This window comes from Venustampulla echinocandica, assembly GCF_003357145.1.
Source record: "Venustampulla echinocandica strain BP 5553 chromosome Unknown scaffold_3, whole genome shotgun sequence".
Taxonomy (NCBI): Eukaryota; Fungi; Ascomycota; class Leotiomycetes; order Helotiales; family Pleuroascaceae; genus Venustampulla; species Venustampulla echinocandica.
Window position 1 is genome coordinate 468,251 of NW_022474208.1, and position 24,237 is coordinate 492,487.

Below are 24,237 nucleotides of genomic sequence, written 5' to 3' on the forward strand. Positions count from 1 at the left end.
TTATGTGGTGAGGTAAGCACGGTTGACTCGGGAGTTGATGCCGCGCTTCTTGTTCTCCTTGTTGCCGATCAAGGAGACTAGGTTCTTCTCATTCGTGCTGAGGGTGGCGATGTCATCCGGCAGGTTGTAGGCGTTGGCGCAAGGGAAGGTTTGGCAGCCGGAGACCGGCAGCTGGGAGCTGGCTGGGTAGACCATCTTGACACCGTTGACATCGTTGGGGTTGACGATGGCCGAGACATCGAAGAAGGTGGCGTCGTTGTAGCCGTTGAAGCGAACCTCGCCGAGCATGCCAGGGACATCTTTGGCGCCCTCGCTCACGGTATACCAGTTACCGATCCAGCCTTCTGGGAACTCCTGGTCGGCAGTTCCGTTACCCTCGATGGTGATGGACGGGATGGCCACCCCGTTGCCCTCGCCCTGCTCCTGAGCGGTGAAGACGACGGTGCGGCGGGTGCTGTCTTGGTTGACGAAGTGGACCGAGTTGGCTGCGGCCAAGGATGCGAGCGCGGTGGCTGCGACCATGAGGGTGGTGGTGAAATGCATTTTGGATGCTGTGGTATTTGCTTTTAAAAAAGAAGGATTGTGGTTGTAAAAGACGTTGCGTCAAAAGTTGATTGAGCTGGCTGAGCAAGTGAAGTGGTTGGAAGGTTATAAGTGTCGTAGAGACAAAGTGGTTGTGAGTTTGTTATGCGATCACAGATCGACAGTTGAAAGAAGAGAGTGTAAGTGTAAGAGAGTGTAAGAGAGAACTTCGTTGCACAAAGGATTGTTGACTGAGATGGGGGGATAGACAAACCGTGTACCAAGCGTCCTTTATATAGGATTCGAGGGACGGGGGCGATGGCACTAGGACACAAAGCTTTGCCAGCAAGACCCACAATACGCTGTTCTCAATCCTTCTTTTCTTTCGACCAATGCTGGGCCAGCATGCCCCTATTCCCCGAGGAGCGCTGGCTGCTTGGTTTTGCCATTTCCGAGGCAAGGCAAATGCGATCGGGCGGTGATTGGGGGCGAGGGCGAGGGCGACTTAGGACGTTGGGTTGGGACGAGGACTCGTACCTGTCCCGTACCTGAGCCATGCAAGGTACCGCGCGACTCGCCATGTGTTGGCCTCGCATAGGGTTGGGAGCGGCAGATGATGGCCCTGGTGATTGGCGAGAGTCACTCCCACTCGGGCTTCCTGTTCCTGTCCCTGATAACTTACCAACGCCCCCGTGTTTGGGGCTTTGGGGGCTTCGGGGGCCTTCCAGCGCCTCCAGCGCCGCCATCGCCTCCATCGCGGGGGCCAGTGGGGCTGGGGGCCCAGCCCGACTGGCCTACTCGTAGAGGCGGATCAGATTAGGGACGACCACGGCTGAGTCGCGGGCCTACTCTAGAAACGCGAAGCATCTTCTCCCAGAATCCACGCGACGCTAGGCCAAGTTGTATCGAGTCGTAGCTCAGTGAAAACCCTTTTTAGCGGGCACTACTACTGTCTAAACTCCGATTCTTCCACTTCCGGACACTATCCGCCTATCCGCTGAAGAAAGAAGAAGAAGACGCCAAGAATGGCTCTAGAACAGGACCCTTGTGCAGGGTTTTCGTCGGGATGTACTCGATGTAATAGGCACAGTACGTGGCAGAGGACAGGGGAGAGCAGTCTTTGTTGGTCCACGGAGTATGTCGTACTGTAATAAGCCATCTAGGCTCTCCGGAGCACTCAGGAATAATAAGAAAGCAAATAATAAATCATCAGCACGTTCACGTTCACGTTCACGTTCACCACTCCCGGGTCCACTTCGGCGCCCGCTGCCGTTGCCGCAGCCCGTCTCCGCTGCCGCACGTGGAACAGACGTAAGATGCTCCGGACGAAGGATTCCAGTAACTTCCCCCCTAATAATAATAATAATAATGTCTCTGCCCCGGGAGATGGAGAGAAATGGCCGAAGCGCAGAGGCCTCCGAATGTTAATACGGAGAGCACAGACATCAAGGGCATGTTTGCAAATAGCTGAGGCCTGGGGCGGAGCTGGGGGAAGGATCACAACAAGTCAGTGGCTATGGCAGCTGCGCTCGTCCGACGTGCGAGTGTTGGTGTTGATGCTCGTACGGCGCATCGTACAGTACGGTATTGTGCGCTGTACAGTAGGTACCTAAGGTACGTACGCACCTCACACGGAGCGCCTGTATTCTGTATCACTGTTGACGTGTCGCTGTGGGGGGGGCCGAATGGTAATCGTGGGCTCATGGGCGAGGTCTTGCCCTTGCAGTAGTGCCAGGCACAAGCCGATCAATAAACAGGAACCAGCACCGCCGAAGCCCACGATCCAGCGCCTCTGATGTGATGCCCAGCACCCAGGCTGCAGAGTGCAGAGTCTCGACTGTCCGGAGGAGGAGACCGAGTAGTTGCAGACGACGGAAAAAAACAGGGCATCGGCATCCACTTCAGGCTTCCGGCTTCAGGCCTCAGCAGCTCTATCGAGATCTCCTCCATCGACATCCACATCTCCATCCCCATCCCTCTCCACCTCCTCCACTCCTCTGCCGATCAAAAGGCCCAGGTCCCAACGCCCAAGTTGCTGGATGCGCTTGGCAGCCCGAGCGCCGCGAATCAGCTTATCTTGTTATCGCGTTATCGATTGCGACGGATAGCGGATAAGATCCCCGATCGGCAGGTCGATACAGGAGGGTACAGTAGCACAGTAAAAGGAAAACTCTTCAGCTCGAGACCATTCTGATTTTTCATCACGATTTTCATCGTCGTTTTCCATCTGGAACCGGTGCAATGGCAATGTTGTCTGGAAAGGGCCGATGCACCGCACGTATCACATGCAATAGCCACTTCTCCATGGCCCTTTTGTGGTGACGGTGAGTGAGGTGAGCTGAGGCCGTCGTTGGATGACGGTGTGTGCATGTGCCTGTGATGGGTAGGTCAATTGTCCCGTTGCTCTCCCACCCGAATCAAAGTACATGTACACGCGATAAATGGCAGAACCACCCAGGGCGATATTAATGACGCTGTCGTGCCGGTCGACGGGTACCGGGCACTCTGAGTTGGGCTACCCCGTTGATATCAGATGACAGCTCTACAATATCAAGGCCAAAGGGAGAGAGTCGGGCTTCCGCGTATCTATCAAACTCTGCAGGAGGTCTTTAGCCGTTCACCTGTGGTTGACAAACATGAATCGTGTACCTAGGTAAGCATATCCAGAGTTCCACATGATTCCGCTCGGCTTGTCATGTTCGCATGGGCATTGGTGGGATTCCGGAGTATTCGCGAAGGAGGTGGAAGGAAGGCGAGGAAAGACAGCCGAGGAGAACATCAACGAAAGGACGAGAAAACTGCAGAAAGCCACGAGTGCCTTAGGGGTAATGATTTCACAAAATGCCTAAGGCCCCTAAAATGTTGTCCATTATTGCAGCTACGCAGCACCACGAGTCAGGGCAGGGCGGCAGGTCTCAGGTCAGACAATATCCCCATGTTAGCTGACCTCTCTAATAGAATCGAGGAGTCCTCTCCTCTCCCTCTCTCCCTCTAGGTATACATGTCAGTTGGCGTGATAGTTCTGAGATACTGTAATGCATATGTGTGTTATGTATGTGTGGTACTCGTATAATAATACGAGTTGTGCATATCCAAGTTATTATCGCGGGGTGGCAAAGAGATCGACTGGTCGAGCGTCTTTGTTGCCTTCATTACTCGAGATTCCCGAGCTACCCTCCAAACGCCAGTCTAGAGGACTCTAGAACAGGCGTCGAGCATTACCTAAGGTACCTTTAGGTATCTCTTACTCGTAACCGTGCCGACTACCGAGCCCATCCGAACGGGTTTCCAGGGAAATCATCTGTTACGGATCGTGAGGAATGTGCTGTCACTGCCTGTCAGCAACTGATAGGTTATAGTACATACATATATATATTGGAAGAGTGGCATGTCTTGTCTAGTCATCACTGCATGAGGCACCTCTGCCATCTTAACCACCTCATCTATGGGCTCGGTATGCCAACTCGTTCCCTCGGTGTGTCTTACGGCGTTGCCAATAACCGGACGCTCTGCCGTCAGGGCGATTCGCGACTGGCCAAATAATAATGTCCTGGGAAAACGAAAAACGAGGATGTCGGGAATTCGTGTCGCTGCTCAACACGACCCTGTGGATGCTGGCCCTTCCAGAAGGAGCAAAGGTGCTCTGCGCTATGCGGTATATGGATTTCAACAGTTGTACTACCAGCAAGCCCCTTCAAAGTTCAAGGAACGAGGAATGATCTCGAATTGAATAGACGGTCGCGACCGGATGGGGAGAGGTCGCCGAGGAATGAGGTGAGAGGAAAGCTAGTGAAGCCTCGAGACACGAGAGAGGTTGTTTGTTTGTGGTTGGCTCGGAAGCTGGCATGGTGCTATCTATAGAAGGCCGCTGTCTAACGGTGGGGCGTACTACGTATTAGGTTCGTCCACGAGCACGATGATGCCGTGGAAAATGGGGGAGTTGACTTGGCTTCATTGCGGTATCCGTGAGGTGTTTGCTATCGCTGTCGGGGCGATGTCTTCGCTTCAAATACCCCGAGAGAACAATATCATATTCGGTCACACCGCTGCTCGTAAGATATGTGGGAATATTAAGGCCAAAGCGTACCTATGAATCAGCAGTCAGCACCGGCCATCTGCACAGCTATGTACTGTATATGCAACGTTGTCGAGGTAACAAAGAATATAAACGGGGACAGCTATCAGAAGTGACGTCCAGTGGGCCGCTTCGGGTATAGCGGGCCTCGTATCAAGGCGTCCAAAGTCCAAACCATGTTTGCTGCAAGTTGCTTTTGTGGCAGGGAAGCGGAAACCTGACAGACTGACAGATAGACGGGTGGGGCCATAGCTGCTGGCATTGCTGCTTTATGATCCGTTCTGTTTGTTTTGTTTGTCACAACACCAAGAAGTATCCGAGTGGAGGAAGTGAGTAGCTATACTTTGATAACCAATTCGATATTAATATTAATATTGAAGTAATTGAAGTAATAACATTGAGCTGTGTACCGTCATGCTGGGACAGGCGAGACGGGCATCCCAACCTGTAATCCGTATTCCCGGCGCCAAGCCAGCCCTGTGGCTGAACCACAGTTTTTTGTATGCTCACTTCGTCAACAGTCGAACCTCAACCTCAACATCAATAATATCAACCTCACTCTCAACATCAGGTCGCCAACGCCAACGTCAACGTCAATCTCTATTGCTGGGGCGACGGCTGCACCACCCGTCAGCACCAAGCCCTAGGTATGGAGAAAACAGTACGATCATAATGATGCCATATCCAGCTCGGTCAGCGCCGACTGGTACCGCGCTGTAGGTACCTCGTAAATACGGAGTCGATGGAGCCCCTACTGAGGAGTATTGCCATTGGACACGAACGATGACAAAATAGTCCAAGGATAAGGAATATCTCCAATGACAACCAGCCGGACATCAAAAATAGAACATCGATGACGCTGATTTGCACCACTTGTCCCTTGGCGACCCGCGCTGGGCGAGGGGCATGGAGCCCGGGACAGGGCAATGGTTCGAGTGAGTGGAGAGATCAGCATCTATAGCAGCCACTAAGCAGCCACCGATTGCACCAAGTTGCTGACTGACAGCGCCGCTCGTATTGTTCCTGTGTTGTTGTTTTGCCTTGTGGTTGCATCGAGTTGTCTGGGTACCAGTACATGTCACCAATGCTGGGTGGGACGAAGAGATGCTTTGGTCTGATTTTGATTTTGAACATTCCTAGGGAGGCATGATTAACTTTCCTATCATCTTTTCATTAGTTACTACAATACTGTGCCAGTTCCTAGGCGAACTGGAGGCTGAGCCTCGATACAGTCATCATGCCATGGATCCGTGGATTTCCACGCTGATAGAGTCTGAGAGACAGAGGCGAAGTGGATACAACGTATGGCCGTTCTCGTTCTCCCAAACCTGCCTCCCTGCAAGTCGATCTGCAGCATGCAGCCACCGCCCGCTGCCAACCTCTACCATACCACACTCCCCTTCGCCTTAAAGCTCCTCGCTCCCACAGCATTTGATCTTTCTTTTCCTCCTCCATCCACCTTCGTTGTTCACTGCTATAATACGTTGTATCACCAGCTTTCTGCAACCAACCGCAACCCACTTTCGTTACAGAACAGAAGCACTATTGTTTTTATCGCCAACATGAAGACCTTCCAGTCTCTTCTCCCCGTTTTCGGGCTCGTGTCCGCCGTTATGGGATGGTCCAATGAGACCACTGCATACACCACGGTCACGGTATCCAGCTATACCACCTATTGCCCAGAGGCAACCACCATTACCCAGGGCACCAAGACATAGTAAGTGCCTATTTAATATATTTCCTCCGAACAATCTCTCAGCTCGAACTCGAGGCCGCCGGGAGCTGTATTTTGCCATGTTATTAAAGATACACCTTAACTAACACCTCCATAGCACCGCCACTGCATCCGAGACACTCACCATCACCGACTGCCCATGCACTCTCACCAAGGTATGTTCGAAGAATCGCACTGCAGTTGTGCTTTATCTTGATACTAAACTAACTTCCTTCCAGCCAGTGAAGCCAACCGGCTACCCAACCGGCGTTCCTCCTATCTCTCTTCCTTCCCCCATCAACAATGCTACTGCTCCTCCCCCTGTCTGGGTCACCACTACAGTACGTTGAAACCATTCCCGCTATCCATCTAGCTCTATACTAACACATCTCCAGGTCAGCGAGTACACCACTTACTGCCCGGCCCCAACCAGTGTGATCCAAGGTAACCAGACTTACACCATCACCGAGGCCACCACCTTGACCATCACAAACTGCCCATGCACGGTTTCCTACCCACCTTCCACCACCAAGACCGTCACCGTCTCCACCTTGACGACCTACTGCCCGGCCCCAACCACCATCACCCACAGCTCGTCCACCTATACTGTCACCACCTCTGGCACTGCGACCATCCCCATTGTCAGCGTGACCACTGTCCCCAACAGCCCACCCACACCCACTGTCCCCGCTCCGGGCGTGACAGCCGCACCACCTGCACCAACCGCACCAGGTGTCGTCCCAACTGGCAGCAACCCAACCGTTGGCAAGCCCCCAACCCCAACCGCTTCTTCCTCGATCATCGAAGCCAACTCCGCCAGCAAGGCTGATACCGGTATCTTCGGTCTCGTGGTCGCCGGTCTCGCTGCCATGCTCATCTAAATCCTCTTCCTCGACGATCTATTTCGCTCACGGCTCTAATTTCCACCCCCAATCAACGCAGATTACGAATTTAATGGCAAGTTAAAAGGAAGGCAAGGAAATAAATGTAGCTATCAATGTTACCAAAGGACTCTTTTAGGCTATAGACGGGAAGGCAAGGGGGTGGGGAGTTTAAAATAAACTCGGACATTCATTTGGCATCTGGTATTTTTTGGTATCGGTCAGCTGATACATAAATGTAAACTTCTACGTACATAACTATTTTAACCTAACTTAATTGGAATGAAACATTATCTATTATATGAAACATAACAGTTGAAGGGGTGAATTAGTGTCGGGATATTGACGCGAAGCCCCCTATTTTGTTAACCGATATCTTGTCCAGTGGTAGCGAGGTATAACTTGTCAGCCATTCGCCGCCAGCCATAACAGGTACCAGATCATAAAACGTGAATAGGCCTGTTGACCGCCGCCCATTTACCAAATCAGTAAATTTTTAGTGCATCTACCCTACTGTACGTTCCCACTCGAGCCCTAGCGGCTCTGCGGGATGATTCCGTCATGGGCCGAACACCGCAACCACAAGTCACCTGTTGGTATTCACGGATCATAATGAGAAACTACTAGCTAGTGGGGAATTCCCGAAGAAGAATGCAAGGGAAATGCCGTGGGTAGATAGATATACTTTCTAGGTCCTCAGCTCGCTGCTTGGTAGGGAATTAGCTGAAGGGTATGTACTGTTTTACCCTACCTATTATCAGGGGCTCTGTAGGCCATCGTTTGTGAGATGGGATATTGTGGATGAGCAGGATAGCACATTAACCCAAGCAAAGCAGCCACTGTCTTGCGAGAAAAAATGGGGGTATCAAATACTGTACTCTATCTACTACTGATGCTTCATGCAACACGTTACATACCTTAGCTAAGAATTCCCAACCTCTAGCCTTACCCTAACGTCCCTAACCAACGCCTTCGCCTCCTCAACCTCGACGCCGTCCTGGCACAGTTCGGTCGCGAGTTGCATCGCCCTGGGATAATCACCGCTCCGCATGGCAAACTTCGCAAGCCACATGCGAGCCTTGGACGTAGCAGCCGTTACGCCCGTTCCAGTTGCTGGCCCTGTATTTTCCCCTCCGCCAAAAGCAGGCCTTGACTCGTCATCTGAAGACGTAGCATCGGTGTGGATGTTAATAACGCTCGTATCGAGACTCTCGGCAGCGCCCTCCTCCTGCGCGACACACATCTCCATATAAGCTCTCGCCTCCTGCTCATCATCCAGCCGCTCGTACATGCCCGCGATCTGCAGCAGGATTTCTGGGTCCATTGCTCCTCCCCTTTCTCGGCCGCCACCACTCCCGAATGAACTCCCAACACCAGCGTCGTAATAGCTGTCCGCTAGGAGAGCTCTTTTGAGGGCTTTGATCCCTTCAAGATCACGGCTCATCTTCTGGAGACATGATCCCACAGCCATCCACATTTTCCCGTCCCAGGGCCGTAAGCCTGCTGCGCGTTTGTAGTACCACAACGCGTACGCGTGCATTTCAAGAACTTCGTATGTTTGCCCTAGACCGTACCATGCTCTGTAGTCACGCCGATTAACATCCACAGCCCGACGATATGATTCGATGGCCGCATGGGTGTTTTTCAATTCCACGTACTCGTGTCCCATAAGGGTCCATGCGCTGAGGCACGAGCGGTCGAGGGTTAGTGCGCGCCGGAAGTACTGTACAGCTTTTTCATGAGAGGAGAGAAGGGAGTAGTAGTTTCCTATCACTACGCAGGATTCTGGGCGGAATTTATCGATGCTGGAGCAGAGGTGTGCGAGGAAGGATAGCTTGGGGCGGAGATTCATGACGTAGAGGATATTGGAGTAGTGGTCGAGGGAGTCGAGTCTGTGGGGATGGAGCGCGAGCAGGTTGCTAAAGTGGGAGTCGGCGGCTACAAAGTCTTTGGTGTGATATGCGAGGAGGGCTAAGCAGGTAAGGAGGAAGGGACTGGTTGGGAAGATGGAGAGCAGTTGCTCCAGCTCGCTGGATAATGTTGGGGTTGATTGATAGAGCTCGAGTGAGGTGTGGAGATGGAATATAAAGGAAACTATGTTTTGTGGGAGGTGCTGGGAGATTCGATTTAACTAAGTAGCTATTAGCACTGATTTTAAAGGGGGAATAGTAGCGTACGTCTTCCACCCGTCCGATCAAGGAGGTCATCTCCAACCAGCATCCCCAATTCATCGGATAAAGATGGACGCTTCGTAGCAGCCAGCGCATAGCTTCTTCCTCGCTTTTATCTTTTGATAAGACCATGCCGTACCTATTACATTAGTAATGCCCAGCAGTTGGTGATATCAGGCGGTGACTTACAGATACTCTAACCATCCTTGGCTTCCAATTACCTCCCCGGCCTCATTTGATCTTTCGTGAAACCATTTCTCTAGAAACTGTCTTATGGCCACCAACTGCTTGTTAACTGCACTCCCACCGTCGTGAGGACCCATGACCATCTCACTATCTTCATCTTTTCTTTTCTCGCCAGACATATATTTCGCGTATAGAGCTAAGAACATGCTTTTCTGACTCATTCTCGGTATATCCGCTGCCAGGGAACTATTATTTCGTCCTAACGTAGCTTTGGCTTTGCCTTTTCCTTTCGGAGACGCAATATTTTGAGCAGTGTTTGACGATGTTGAGGACAAAATTCCAGCCAGAACCGTATCTGGCAGAAAGACGGCCGCACATCGATCGAATTCTCGACAATCGAAGAATGACTTCGCTAGAAGATATTGATTTATCTCTTTCGCCTCAAGTGCTGATTCCTCCGGGTCGAGATTGCCAGTCACGACAATTGGAGGTAGTCCTTCCGTTGTGACCTCGGTCATTTGAGAGTCCTCCGGTTCAGAGGGCTCGTCCGGGGTAGGAATCGATGTCAGGAGCTCTGCTGCCCTTTGCCAAAGTTAGTAGAGCAATATTGTAATTGGTGTTAGCGACGCACCATTTTGCAGACTGATATAAACATCGCTCTGAGCACTTTACTACTGCCTCCTGCAGCGCAGCTCTCAACTGGACTATCAGATGAGCTTTTTCATGTTCATTGAACATGATGAGAAGCTAGCAGCGCAGCATTAACCGCAGCCAAATATAGAATCAGACTAGTCGTCGCCGTGGTGTAGTGCTCTGTCGCGGGGTGCTCGTGTTGACTCGGCCGAAATCTTGGACGCGTCGGGTCGGCGAAGCGTGTTTAACTGACGGCAGCCGCTACCCAGCTGCTGATGGCGGGACGAGGCCTCGTTTTCAAGTCCCCGAAGAGAAGTACTTCAACCCTTAAGTATGCAAGTGCTGAAAGGTCTTTTTCGCAGGTTGAGACGCTTCCCGCGATCCTCATCTTACGCCTCGAAGTCGGAATCGTTTGAATGACAACACAAACAAACCCCTGTCCCACCAAAGTATTCTGCCCCCGGCGACATCGCTCACCGCCTTGGGTCCCTGTGTTCCCCGCTGTTCCCCCCAAATAGGAAATAAATAAAATTGTCATTAATTGTACAAGAACCCTCCCCCACCCCAATTCTCGATTTCTCTAGAATCCAACTCTAAACACACAAGCTGTCCTCTACCCCGGATTTGCAACCCTGAGAATCAAATCGTCCACCATGGCCAAAGCAACCACCCTTCAGGAGTTCGAAGCAGTCTTCCCAAAACTGGTTGAGGATATCCTTGACCATGGAAGGGGATACAAACTCCCAGACCAGTTCGTGGACTGGTATAAAGCCGTGAGTATATACCCGGATGGAGATATAATATCAGTTAGCTGATGAGGTACCTTGCCTACAGTCCCTCAACGCCAACACCATCGGCGGGAAATGCAACAGAGGCATGTCCGTTCCGGACTCGGTGTCTCTCCTCCTCGAAGCTCCTCTATCCGAAGAGCAATATTTTCAGGCCGCGACATTGGGATGGATGACCGAGCTCCTACAAGCCTTCTTTCTGGTCTCCGATGATATCATGGACACCAGCATCACCCGCCGAGGTGCCCCTTGCTGGTACAGGCAACCCAATGTTGGCATGATCGCTATCAACGATGCCTTCCTTCTCGAAGCCGCGATTTATATACTTCTGAAGAAATACTTCCGCCAGCACGCTTCGTATATCGACCTCATCGAATTGTTCCACGAAGTTACATTCCAAACCGAAATCGGCCAACTGTGCGATCTTCTCACCGCCCCAGAAGACAAGATTGACTTGGACAACTTCTCTATGACAAAATACCAGTTCATTGTGATCTACAAGACTGCATACTACTCCTTCTACCTCCCAGTTGCCCTGGCTCTGTACCACCAAAACATTGCCACGCCCAAGAATCTCAAACAAGCAGAGGACATCCTGATCCCTCTTGGCGAGTACTTCCAAATCCAGGACGATTATCTAGACAACTTTGGTCTACCGGAGCACATCGGCAAGATTGGCACCGATATCATGGACAACAAGTGCTCCTGGCTAGTTAACCAGGCTCTCGCCATCGCCACGCCTGAGCAGAGGAAGGTCCTTGAGGACAACTACGGCCGAAAGGACAAGGCGTGCGAAGCAAATGTCAAGAAGCTATTCGATGACCTCAAGCTAGAGCAGCTGTATAAGGACTATGAGGAGAAGCGAGTTGGCGAGATCAAGAAAATGATCGCCGAGGTCGACGAGTCTGAGGGGCTGAAGAAAACCGTCTTCGAAAGCTTCTTGGCTAAGATCTATAAGCGGAGTAAGTAGGTCACCTGAAAGGTTTCAAGCGCCTGTATTGGTTAGAAAAATGGGTTCCATGATTTCTTATTCGATTTTACGATGAGCTAGTCGCTTCATAGATTATAGACCTTGAGCTTTGATAAGCCCAGGTTTGCAACCCCCCTGACAATTTGGGGACTGCTGAAAAATATGTAGGTTATGCTTGTGCTTGTGCTTGCCTATCATCGTATGCATATTTCGGGATCAAAGTAAATGCCCTTGCACATCATACTTTTGATGTTATGGGCCTCTTCCTAGCCGACTCGGATCATCCTCAAAGGTACTGTGGCGTGGGTAGCGGACCAATGACTGACTCTCCAACCCCAAGACGGTCTTCAAAGCCTAAAACAATATATATATCCAAGCTTAACAAAACGTCTGCACAAGAGTAGCGTCACTGTAGACAAAATGGGTGCAAGGTATGCACTACTAGTTTGGTGGTTAGAATGTCAAGCGGTATCCTCGTATCAAATTTAGCCAGAACGATGTGCCGTACCTGCATACAACCTAGAGCAACGTTGCCAATTTACCTAGCCTTTCCAATAGGATCTTGCGCGTTGAATGTACTGAAGGAGGGCTTTAGCTATATATTTCCGGGGGGGGGGGGGTTGGAATCTAGACGCAATCTTTCCTCTGATTCTGAGAGACTCACCTCGTCTAAACAGTGATTGCTCAGCTTCACACACCAAAACCCTCATATCCGTCATGTTATTCTCACTACCAACCTTTTCCCTCCTGCTCGCCAGCATCTTCATCTCTCCTGCAGTCGCCCAGATACAATACACCAACGCCCTCAACGTAAAATTCATCGCCTACCTCAACACCAAAAACGACCTCACGCCCAGCATCCAGCACTGGGATCTAACTAAAAGCCCCAATACACCATACGCCATTCTTACCCCACCATCCTCCGTCCCAGAGCAGCTTTTCTACGTCAACGGAACTTGGTGGGACTCCTACCACAGCATCGCCACACTTCTCACTGCAGATGATCCCACCAGGGGAGTCGTAACTTCCTCGCCTAAGGATAGAGATGCGGAAGGGCGTCGTACTGTGAGCTTGGATAGCAGCGGAATTGGTCAAGTTGGGATTGGTGTTGTTCCATTTCCAGGCGTCGAGCCTAAGTTGTATATTGAGAGTGGTGCTTTCTACGCTTGTTCGGAGAAGAAGGTGGGAGGTGTGCAGGTCTTTTTGAGAGAGTGGGATGAAGTGACTCCGGAGGGTTGCGCGGATGTTACGCTTTTGGCGCAGTGTGTGCAGGATGGTCCAGTGCATCCGACAGGCACGGATGCATATTGCTGTGTCGATGTTAGAGCTTACCATTGTAGTTCTAATTAAGCAATGGGTTGGCAAACATAAGGCACCCAAACCTTTGATATTACTAGGGATCGATTCTATAGCTTACTATATAGCGGGGGACGAAAATGAAAACTAAGTTTAACAAGGTATATATAAGGAGAGAAAGAAGGAATGAAACTTTTTGAATACTCCCTGCCACTTACATCTTGAGCAGCTGGCGTGGAAGCAGTCAACTTTACACCTGCTTCTCACTTCCGTTCAACGTGCACTCAAATCGTTTCTTATTAAAGCGAGCCGAAAACAACAGGCCAGTTACCATAATAATGGAGAAGAATACAAAAGAATCCGCTGGGGAGGTTAACCCCTTTTTGAAGCACACTGTACATGAGCCGCTTGTTCAACTGTGTTTATTCCCCAGGGGCAATTCAGCCTCGATCAACACTTCCGATACCCCTAGAGTGGCCCAAATGTTCAACACACTAAGTCCTGACCGGTCGATAAGTTCTCGCCACTCTGTCTCGGTACGAAGACGCTTCACCCCCATGAGCAGTAATTGATCCGTGGAAGTGGCGGCTAGGTTGCCGTTCTCAAGGTCGGGCATCATGACCTCATTGATGAGGACCCTTGAGCAACCGGGTCCTTTGCCAAAGCTTTCACGGTGATTCCATCCTCGCCTAGATCCTGCAGATGCTCAAACAAGCCTATGTTGACTGCTAAACGGCAATGGGCTGCTCGCACAGGCTAAATCTTTTAGCATATAGTGCAACAACTCCAAGTTTACATGGACAATATCACCACCCAGAGCAGAGGCCAAAAAGATAATAGGGAATTATACATTGCCAAAAGGAGAAAACCCTGCAACACTTTGAATATAAAACAAGCTGACAACTCACCTCTGCCCAGCCCATCCGTTGGACGGCCTCGGAGGGACGCTCGAGTGATGCGATGAGTAGCCGGCAGAGATCTATCAGAATCTCGCGGGCTTCTGGCAGGTTATCTACAAAGGAGTCTCCAGCAGTAGCTTGAATAATATTTGATGCGGGTATATTTGTCCACGCCATTATGAACTGGTGACGTTATGTCGATTGGATAAGTGGAGAATGTATACCCATGGGCCGTTGGGATCGGCGGAGGATGGATAACGAGATACTGAAAAGCGAGATGAAAATGAAGAGGAAGTGATGACCACAGCTCCCGGTCACTCACTTGGGCGACACTTGAACAGGTAGTGATGGGAAACCTTAAAAAGAACGGTTCTTCTGAATTGCTGGAAGGTGCCACCCATCCTCAACTTCTTCTTACGAAGCGGCATTCTGGTGCTAACATACGAAGGAAGCACTAGCTATCCAGACTATAATACAATAAGCGCATAGAGGACTAGAGGAAGCGGAAGCGGAGGAGGAAGAACAAGAAAATGATAAGAGATGGAGATGGAGATGGAGATGGTGCGTTCGTCAGATGGAAGATCGTGGTGTTGAGCGAGGATGGGAATACTGGGCGTTGATACGGGTACGAGTACGACTACGAGAGAGTGCCTTACGAGGAGTACACATTGTGGGAGCTGGGCCAGATCTACACACACTAGTGGGAGGCCGTGCTGATCTTACTCTACGCCCTTAGCAAGACAACTGCTACGCCCTAACCAATGTCTGCGGATGTTATCAGCGAGCTGAGTGGTAACAAGTACTGCACGTACGAAGTAGTAGGTAGTAGTACGTCTCGTATCATGCCAGCTAATTTGAGTATGTTTATCCTATTGGACCGATATTGATATCGTTTGGTAATAATATAGTAGCTATCGTCCTAAATGGGCATCCCCGATTGCTAAGCAAATAGTAGTACTCGCACAACGTGCACAGTGGGACGGTGATGGCGGTGAGATTTATAGTATTAAAGGCTTCGAATCTCTAGAAACAATACATCAACTTGTATGATTATCCCGTCGCCAAAGATGACCAACTCCAAACTCACGCTCTTTGACATCCCCAGCAAAGGCCGCCGGGCATGCTGGTCACTCAACCCCTGGAAAAGTAATTCCCACCAGGCACATTTGCTGAAGTGAAACCCTCAGTCTGCCATATCTAGGTATCTAACGATGTATTTCAGCACGGATGACTTTGAACTTCAAGAACATCGACTACCAAACCCAATGGGTAGAATACCCTGATATTGAACCAACCCTCAGCCCCAAGTGAGTAAGCCTTTTTGCTCCGTCTAAATTAATATCGTATCCCCTCAATAGCTAACACTAGTGTAACAGTGTTCCCCCAAACCCTCCTAGTAGTGGCGCGCCGGCGTATACAATTCCGGCCGTCCAATTCCCCGACTCCAGCTACCTGATGGACTCAAAGCCCATTGCCTACCATCTTGAATCCCTTTACCCATCTCCCCATTTGCATCTTGAATCCCCTTCTCTCTCTCAAGTTGAGGCTATTATTTCAGAACTTATGACGGCACTTGCGCCCGAGTCAATGCCCCGTGCACCACTCAACATTCTAAATGACTGCTCAGCGGAATATTTCCAGAGGAAGAGGGAAGAAAAGCTAGGAATGACGTTCGAGAAATTTGTTGCAGCGAAAGGTGGGGAGAAAGCGTGGGAGGCTGCAATGCCGGCGATCACCCAGCTGGGAGAAGTGTTAAAGAAGGAGGAAGGGCCATTTGTCCTGGGCACGACACGTAAGTATTCCGTTCCATTTCTCTGTCAGGAATACACCCTGGCGCCCAGAAACTAAGAATGAGAATTAATACATGGTTGGTGCTGATAATAAATTGGCAGCATCATACGCGGATTTTGTGATTGCCGGATTCCTGCAAATGTTGAAGTGGATGGAGGAGAAAGCTATGTTTGAGCGTTTTCTAAAGATCGAGCCGGCCTTGGGAAAACTGTATGAAGCTTGTGGGAAATGGCTTGAACGAGATGATCATTAAAGAATTATGTCTCTGAGGAAGTAGCTGGAACTTCACTTGTTGGTAACTTGGATAAGCTGTAGAACCTGAATATTATCCAACGAGCTATCAGGCTTTTGAGGACTACCCAGGTAGGGATAACGTAGGCATCTACTACAGTAAATCTCTCCCAACGCCGATCTTCAAAATACCGCTGGATATTTCACGACAGCTACTGGGTGAACTTGAAGCCGTCCCAATGTCTACCATCTGCCGGTGACAACCGCACAAAGACTTAGCGGGAGGAAGAGTACGAAATATTAATCCATCAAGGAACCAAACTCTCCCTTAGCACAAGGGTGGCCACTATGCCCACATCTAGACCGCAACAACATATGCTGTTATATACAACTCTAATGACTTCGACAATCCTAGACATCCCCAAACAACACCTCGGCCAAGCGGCTTTTCGCATCTTCCGGATCCCAGTCAATTAGGATCCGATCTCTCGACTCCATCATCTTTCTCTCCACAATGGTCCCATAGCGGCTCTCTCGTTGTCAGTCAAGAGACCCAATCTCGCCTTCCATAACTCATGGTTTTGGACACTTCCTCTGTTACCAAAAAATCTCTCATCTAAGTACTTCCAGTAAATGCTATCAAACGCCCAACTCTTTCTCGCAGCGTAGTTAAGCCAGAAGCGCCCAGTTTCCCAACTCTCCCGCATGTAAGTAGACAACCTAGGCGACGCGGCACCCACCCCTACCTTCTCCTCAACCTTTTCCATGGCCCGTAGCCAGGTTTTTAGGCGACTGTCGTAAGCCTCTCTCCACTTATCCATCCCATTAGGCCAGCGCTCAGGTTGGTCTAGTAATAACCACCAAGGCGGGTCGAGGGTAAACTGCGTAGGTCCCGCATAAGTAAACTCCGAGTCAACGACTGCAGCTATACTATCATCCTCATTTAATAGGACATTGCCCGCACGAAGATCGTCGCACCAAAGCCGGAATGAGTCCAGTTCGCCAGGGGCCGGGGAAAGTTTTGAGCCTTGGTTTGTAGATTGGGTAGACCAGTTATCATCCGCAAAGCCAAAGGTTGAAAGTAGGCCTTTCTTAGCCAGTCCTAGGAAGAGTTGGCGTGCCACGTATTTGTTTCGACAGTCATCGGGCGTAGAAATGAGATCGTTATGTTGAAAGACGAGCTGTGCCATATGCATCTCCGCTAGCGCGATATACCAGTCATCGGCAGTCTTATACGTCTTGTCCTTTGGTGGAAGTACTGCAGGTGGGATGTTTGCGAGGCGGATCATCGCGTTCATATTCACAGATATAGGGCGTCCTGCGACAGAGAAGGAGCCATGGTCAGTCGGGACTATAGACCCAATACAGGAAAGGCGTGGTTGTGGCTGTGAGAGTTGCAATAGATAGCCCGCCATTTGGCCGTAGATATACTCGAGCCTCTCCTCGCGCACATTGGGGTCCAGGATATCAGGCTCGTCGGGATCATTTTTGGGGTCATTTAGCGCTTCCGACAAGCTCCAGAAGTTTTTGATGTATGACATGATAATAAACGGACCAATATTAGGGCTCTGGTTCCCATAATAGTGCACACAAGGAACTGGGATATCAGTGCTATCTTTGACATACTTCATCGCCCCGACCTCGGCAAGGGTTTTTTCTTCAGGAAACTGGATCCGGCCCGGACAAGAAATTCTGAGAAGCACATCATCGATGTTTCTTCGAGCCGCATCCTGTATAGCATGTTATAGCCACCAGCCATCAATGGCGTTGTTAGAGTTGCAATCTTCCCCAACTTTTCCTTCGCAAGAGATTCCATGGCGAGACAAGTCGAGTTGGCTCGAAGCGTTTACAGTGTCTTTTCGAAGGCTTCATCATTCCTGTCCCACGCAACATGGTCGAAATCCTGTTGATCGTAATCCATACCGAATGTGAGATGGAGTCAACGCTGTCGAATTTGGAGGAGATATATTTCAAGGATTGATTTGGGCAGTTGGAATGAACGATAAGTTTGATGGTGATGGGATTGTAACGGGAGAATGTAGTATGGGGAAACTGCGGCCTGGAATTTGATGATAGATCGGGATGGGACGAGGATGGGAATTTGTTGTCAATTCCAGCCTGGCGCTTCGCAAAACGCGCTGCCTTATTAATTCCTGTAATAGGCCACCTATTCTATGTGCCTGCACTGTAAAGATGGCTAGGATGGCCAGCATTAAATGCCATGGTCCAGGAGTATATGGAGTACATGTAGAATTACAATAAACGTGCAAGTTGCCGCGGAGGAGTGCCGGGGGGGAAGGCAAGGAGCATTGGGCGACTACAGAGCCGGCGGCCCTGAGTCTGCACGTTATTGGCATTTCCTTTAGAGTTGAGTAGCGAGCGTTCCATGGTGGTTTGTGGTGGTTTGTGGTTGAGGAAGAAATCAAACCTGGCCGCTCGCCAGAATAGGATATCGGTCAAGCGAGGCAGAGCACCACGTGATGTTGTCAGCGCTCACCGAGCCGCATGTGGTTAGCGGCAGCGGACGAGCACCGACCGACTTCCTATTCTGGGAGGCGGCCACTCACCGACTCCCTTTTGGGACTTGTAAGGCGGCAGTCAACTGTGAAACGTGATCGACGACTGCGCCCCAGCCAACAATCGCATACAAGTAGACCATATTATTTGAACCACACTTATTCTATGGCTGCCCATAGATATATATTTGGGTATCCCCCTCTTAAAGCGAGTCTGAGATCGGAGCATAGATAGATACAGCTTGCTCAACCGCACAGATGTCGAACTACTCACAGCGCCTTGACCCCAAGGAGGGGGAGTTGATGTTGAGACGGAAAGTCGAATTGCTGGAGGATTTTCTTGCTCAAGGTATGATTGTTTCCCCCTTCATCATTGTTGCCCCGTGATTGCTGATGGTGAGCTTTTTAGGTGCCGGAGGATCGGTTATGAGGGAGAAGCGCTGTCAGGCGCTTAAAGCCAAAATTATGTGTATGGAGGCCAATATCGTGAGAACAGGTACGTGTTTTGCTATTATGTTACTTTTTATGCCAGTGAATACCCACTCCTACCTTGGCTTGTCTCTTCGGAACCTTGGGCGAAGGGAGAGCATATCTAATCCTGAATCACTCACCGTACGTGGGAATATTCTAGGAGAGAAAACATTCTCCTAAAGTCCCTCAATTCTATACTCAAGCCGAGCAATTTGCCCGCCTGTATTTTGACCAATGCGAGACCTTCCTTCTTTGGGCGTTGATGTTAATTGTAGCCACAGGACAAGTGGAAGCGGCCCGTTTGTATCTTGGAAACCCCAGCTTTCTAAGTCCTAATCGGACCAACCTATCCTCGAAATCCAGTGATAGCAGCATTTATGATTGTGATCCGGATGATAATCGTAGAGCGTCACAAACCTCCTCTGAAAACCCGCCAGATTTCACTACTATTGAGTTTAATGAGCTGCACCCTTCCTTGTCAAGTGGAACTCCCTCACCCAAGCGTTCACCTCAACTCGGTTATGAGTCTCCACCCCTAAAGCGCATCAAACTGGGGGCCAACGATCAAGTGCCATGCTTACGCTGCAGAATGTTGAAGAAGAAGGTTAGCTGCTTGATACCGGCAATTAGTTCTTCAACTAACCGATTATCATTAGTGTGATTCCCTAGAGCAATGCTCTCATTGTCCACAAGAAAGCTTTGACAACAAGAATGACTATTGGAAAGTACTAGGTTGTATTCGAGGGGGGTTGCGAGAGCTGGCTACTATATTCTGCCCAGGTTTGTAGTATTCCTGACTGCTCTGGACCTTTTCGTGACTGACACTTACCAGACTTTGCAAGATCAACCAGGAGAACCTTCAGATGCAAGTCAGGAGTGCTACTTGTTATTGATTTTAACTTGACCAAATCAAAGGTCTCCATAGGAAAGAAAAGGCGCATTCTACATTTAATTCAAACGCAATCTGATTTTGCTGAACTCCACCACGGAGCTTGGGATACGAACCTTCGCACGTCTTTATGCCGGATTGCCGCCAAACCCCTGGAACCTGCCGAGGCCAATAACTCACCCGCAACCAATAGCTTTCCATGTGAGGACTACGAAGCGCCCTGGGCCTTGCTCCAAGCCGTGGGTATGGATCAGTACTATTCAAAACCAACAGAATACAATGCTTTCAGTCTCTTTCGTCTTGGAAACAAATTCTGCAGTGACAAACCGGCAGGTACTCTGGTGCTAATCGGTGGAAAGTTTTGCTAAATTCCCTCTAGGGCTCCTGGGAGATATATAAAAAAAGTAGACGACTACTTCGACAAGCTGTCGAGATCTATCTTTTAGAGCGTCTATGCGGGTTTATCGTCTCAGAGAACCTCACTGGCCCCCCGCCATACGATCAAAGCAAGCTCCCTTGCTCAAATACGCTGGTACTGGTGGATATGAAAGAAGACATGGAAGACTTTCTGTGTGATTTTGAGAGGATCTGCGCGGGGCGTGCAAATCTATCCGGCGATACACAAATGGCTTGCTTCTATGCTCTTCTTGTATTCAGCATCACTAAATCCCTGCTGATTGATACATATTGTATTAGAGCCGTGTGTGACGATGAATATGCGATCGAAGCCGCATGTGATGATGTAAGCCCACGGAAAGGAACCCGCGCACTTCAAATCAATAGTGCCTACAAGTCTCTGGTAAGCTTGTTTATTTGGTCGTCAAAAGTGGATGTCATGCTACCAGGGGGAAGTAGCAATTCGATGGGCAGCATTTATAACGCACCTGCTGGTTTATCTGAGACATCGACATTAGTGCATCTATCAGGATGGGAAGAGCTAGGGTTCAAGACTACAAAGGACTTCCTCTTAAGGCTTGGGTCAATCATGTCACCCGCCGCCACTTACAATGCGTTCTTCGCGCAAAAGTATTTTTCGGAAGCTTTCGTAACATCTCGACCGTTTGACCACTCCTTTGAAATCGCTGGACACTTTAGTCACCGTATCAAGGAAACCGCGACACCACCATCCCCGATGAAGGGACCACCAAAGCCACCATATACGATCTACAAATTCAATGTGTCATCGGATCCAAGTGAAAGAGAAGAGCAGGAAGAGTTGCCGGACAGCCCATCGACCCTTTCTCCTGGCCCTGATACTCATGGCCCTGGTATATCTGGCGATACCGCATCAGACGGAGCTTCAAACACCCCAAAATTTGCAGCACCCCGACTCCAGAGCTTCACCTTCGTAGACCATGGCCATGAGGCTAGTAGGGGTGGGTCGAGGCGATTACGCGGCGGACGACGAGGTGCCTTAGATGATGCCACTTCGAAGAAGGCCAGAGAAATCCGGAAGGTTGGGGCCTGCTGGAATTGTTGGGTCATGAAAGTGCCTGTAAGAACCATTACAGATCCATAACCTGATTGTGCTCAACTTCCTAACCCGGTGTGTTAGTGCTCGGAAGGTCATCCATGTGATCGCTGCAAACCAAAGGCCCGGATTACCACACATCGAATTTGCAATAGATCTCCGTTTGCCGCTTACAGCGACCTCTTATTCCCAGGTTTGATACTACTAATTAGGCAGTTTAAGAGAAAAATGTTAATTTATTGAGTAGATGGTTATAATTCACGTTTTACTGCTGGAGTTGTGCAACTATATATCCACGAAAATATCGCCGGCTTCTCTGAGCACGCGCTGCCAGTTGAAATTTCTTGGATCGGGCATCGAAATATGGAACTACATGCCACACCTTTTACTCTCACACCTCACGGCACAGCTCACCAGAGTTATCCTGGCCAATCTAGTCAAGCGCTGGGCGTGGAATCGCTACTTGTTGGCCTAGCGCCGTTAGATATTCCTGGAGCAGAGCAAGATTGCATCCGATATTTCGAATCGTTTCTAGATAATCCGGCAAACTCAGCCTTGATCTTCAGCAATAGCATGCCAACACTTTCGAAGCGAGTAGTAGAGGCAATTTATTGTTATCACCATCGGATGCAAAGCGTAAGCTAGAAGCCCTAGGTATGACAGGCACCTACTAATATTTGAGGTTAGGTAAATACCCTCTTGCATGATACCCTCTTGCATGATGCCCTATTATCCCACCTCATCTTGACGGCAATGAGCCAACCAATTAAGTTTACGGCCACATCTGCAACTTCTCTTGTCGAGCAGCTCAAGATCCAATGCCCTCCGTCGGAATCTTTCTCGTCGCGAATGCTAGATCGACAAATCAAACAGATCCTCTATTCCCTAAACCGCAAAATTGTGACCCGACTACTTGGCAATCTGGAGAGGCTTATTAGGGGCCGCAAAGCTTCTTCCTGGCCTATATGCTTTTCCACCATCATCATGCTCTGCCTTTCCATGGAGCAGGTGCAAATCCAAGCGTGGTTCCATGCCAGCAGTCTCAAATCAAGCGCAGTATGGCGGAGGCAGTTGCCCCACGAAGCTAGCCGATTACTAGATGAACTTCCATTCTCACAGTTCTCACATCTGTTTCATTCAATATATCGGACTACACAAGTTGATAAGGGCGGTCTCAACCCTTTTCGTGGCACCATTGAAAGTCATCACGAGAGGGGTTTTGATCCGACTGCATTGATCATGATTGGGAGTTTCCGCACTATTTTAAATGATGGTAGGAGTGGTCTTCCGGTCCTTGAGCCATGCTAATCATTACAGTTCCTCTCCTGGATGGGCGCAGCCAATTGCCAGATTTGGGTCAAGCGCTTCAGCCATTCATCAAATGCAATTCCGGACGGCTGGTTTCGAAATTCCTCGCTCCATTTATTAGTAGGCCAGGTCATATAGATCAAGCAAAAAGCAATTCCAGCAAGCAGGGGATCTCACCGGACCCCGCGCCTACTCATCCTTAAGACCCGACGTCCAACTTCCAAAGCTGCCCTCATCGCCTTCATCATATATATATCCCATAACTACCATCACGCCCGGCACGGGAGACTTAGGGCCACCGGCTCTGTAGTCGCCCAACACTCCTTGCCTTACCCCCCGCACTCCTCCGCCGCGGCAACTAGCAGGTATATTGTAGAGGTTAGAATTCTACATATACTCCTGGACCATGGGATTCAATGCTAGCCACCCTGGGCACCTTTAGGATGCACCATAACATATTTCCCGCGATGCGGCGGGGAACCAGACTCAGCGAGTGGGGCCCTCTAGGTTAGAATTCCCGCCATTTTCTTCCGAAATGGCATTGCCTGAAACATCCCAGGGCTCCAAGAAGTAGCCATAGGTCTCCCTCCTCGGCGCTTCGCACAATGGTGCTTGTATTGAAAAGGGAAGTCGTGACCCCCGCAAGAAGTATCTGGAAACTTGTGACTGCGCTTGTACTCGCCTTTACTATCTCGACGAGCCCGTAGCGAAAGAACTGTCATGCTTAGCATTGGCCTAGCCTTTATGTTTGTCGATGTTAGAAACCGGGCGCAGGAGGATGTCATATACCCAATTGGTTCGGTGATGGAACCATTGCGGCTGGCGAGGACTACAAGCACCAGTGAACTGGTGGAGCTGGTGGAGCCTCAGATTGTATCAAAATTCGTCGAGCATTCGAATTTAATACCGTTTGTTTCGGCCAGACCATAACATTTAATTATAAACCAAGTTCATAGGGGTATAAAGCCTTATCGTAAACAACAGCTTTGTCGCTTTAGAAGTTTCATATTGTGTCGTGTTATAAAGTTACTACTTGCACCCTCACACGTTTATTTGGTGTTGCCATTCATCATGGCCATGGACACAAGTCGACACAGACAAACAGTCGACTACCTCAGTTGTCGCCGCAAGCCATTGCTTTCCCTTTTCTATCTATTCCTTTCGGCAAAATTGCAACCGACTCCGTAACCATCTCCAAAATTGGATAATAAAGCAACTATCATACACCCAATTTCCTAAACCCAGATCGCCGTTCATTAAAACCAAGTACTGGACGCATGATATGTCTACAACCACCTGAGGGAGACCTGGCCTTTGTTCCCGGCGCCTAGAGAATACCCGACAGCTTGCCCTTGAACCCAATTTTAGCTAATTTCAAGGTGAGAATCAAGTGCTGATGAACCAATTTAACAGCTTGGCGACGAA

General features: G+C 49.8%; 8 protein-coding genes across 8 annotated transcripts; 4 read left to right on the forward strand and 4 right to left on the reverse strand.

The window, feature by feature from the left end:
* Positions 1 to 543, reverse strand: BP5553_05778 (uncharacterized protein; the record flags this gene model as incomplete). Its single annotated transcript, XM_032014401.1, has 1 exon — positions 1 to 543. One exon carries the CDS (start codon positions 541 to 543, stop codon positions 1 to 3), a length of 543 nt encoding a protein of 180 aa, XP_031869082.1.
* Positions 544 to 6,159: 5,616 nt separating this feature from the next.
* On the forward strand, positions 6,160 to 7,192 carry BP5553_05779 (uncharacterized protein; the record flags this gene model as incomplete). Its single annotated transcript, XM_032014402.1, has 4 exons — positions 6,160 to 6,314; positions 6,430 to 6,487; positions 6,551 to 6,652; positions 6,707 to 7,192. 4 exons carry the CDS (start codon positions 6,160 to 6,162, stop codon positions 7,190 to 7,192), a joined length of 801 nt encoding a protein of 266 aa, XP_031869083.1.
* Positions 7,193 to 8,114: 922 nt separating this feature from the next.
* BP5553_05780 (uncharacterized protein) lies at positions 8,115 to 10,287 on the reverse strand (the record flags this gene model as incomplete). The annotated part of the gene is made up of 4 exons (XM_032014403.1): positions 8,115 to 9,323; positions 9,370 to 9,502; positions 9,553 to 10,131; positions 10,181 to 10,287. The coding sequence occupies 4 exons, from the start codon at positions 10,285 to 10,287 to the stop codon at positions 8,115 to 8,117; spliced, it is 2,028 nt and encodes a 675-aa protein (XP_031869084.1).
* Positions 10,288 to 10,835: 548 nt separating this feature from the next.
* BP5553_05781 (uncharacterized protein) lies at positions 10,836 to 13,290 on the forward strand (the record flags this gene model as incomplete). Its single annotated transcript, XM_032014404.1, has 5 exons — positions 10,836 to 10,955; positions 11,017 to 11,932; positions 12,109 to 12,232; positions 12,318 to 12,371; positions 12,618 to 13,290. The coding sequence occupies 5 exons, from the start codon at positions 10,836 to 10,838 to the stop codon at positions 13,288 to 13,290; spliced, it is 1,887 nt and encodes a 628-aa protein (XP_031869085.1).
* Positions 13,291 to 13,851: 561 nt separating this feature from the next.
* Positions 13,852 to 14,312, reverse strand: BP5553_05782 (uncharacterized protein; the record flags this gene model as incomplete). Its single annotated transcript, XM_032014405.1, has 2 exons — positions 13,852 to 13,992; positions 14,145 to 14,312. The coding sequence occupies 2 exons, from the start codon at positions 14,310 to 14,312 to the stop codon at positions 13,852 to 13,854; spliced, it is 309 nt and encodes a 102-aa protein (XP_031869086.1).
* An 890-nt stretch (positions 14,313 to 15,202) lies between these two features.
* On the forward strand, positions 15,203 to 16,179 carry BP5553_05783 (uncharacterized protein; the record flags this gene model as incomplete). The annotated part of the gene is made up of 4 exons (XM_032014406.1): positions 15,203 to 15,281; positions 15,358 to 15,442; positions 15,512 to 15,927; positions 16,028 to 16,179. 4 exons carry the CDS (start codon positions 15,203 to 15,205, stop codon positions 16,177 to 16,179), a joined length of 732 nt encoding a protein of 243 aa, XP_031869087.1.
* Positions 16,180 to 16,654: 475 nt separating this feature from the next.
* On the reverse strand, positions 16,655 to 17,698 carry BP5553_05784 (uncharacterized protein; the record flags this gene model as incomplete). Its single annotated transcript, XM_032014407.1, has 1 exon — positions 16,655 to 17,698. One exon carries the CDS (start codon positions 17,696 to 17,698, stop codon positions 16,655 to 16,657), a length of 1,044 nt encoding a protein of 347 aa, XP_031869088.1.
* Positions 17,699 to 18,931: 1,233 nt separating this feature from the next.
* BP5553_05785 (uncharacterized protein) lies at positions 18,932 to 23,015 on the forward strand (the record flags this gene model as incomplete). Its single annotated transcript, XM_032014408.1, has 10 exons — positions 18,932 to 19,022; positions 19,083 to 19,169; positions 19,327 to 19,748; positions 19,801 to 19,924; positions 19,977 to 20,366; positions 20,459 to 21,528; positions 21,589 to 21,697; positions 21,752 to 22,140; positions 22,192 to 22,777; positions 22,822 to 23,015. 10 exons carry the CDS (start codon positions 18,932 to 18,934, stop codon positions 23,013 to 23,015), a joined length of 3,462 nt encoding a protein of 1,153 aa, XP_031869089.1.
* Between the last annotated feature and the right edge of the window lie 1,222 nt (positions 23,016 to 24,237).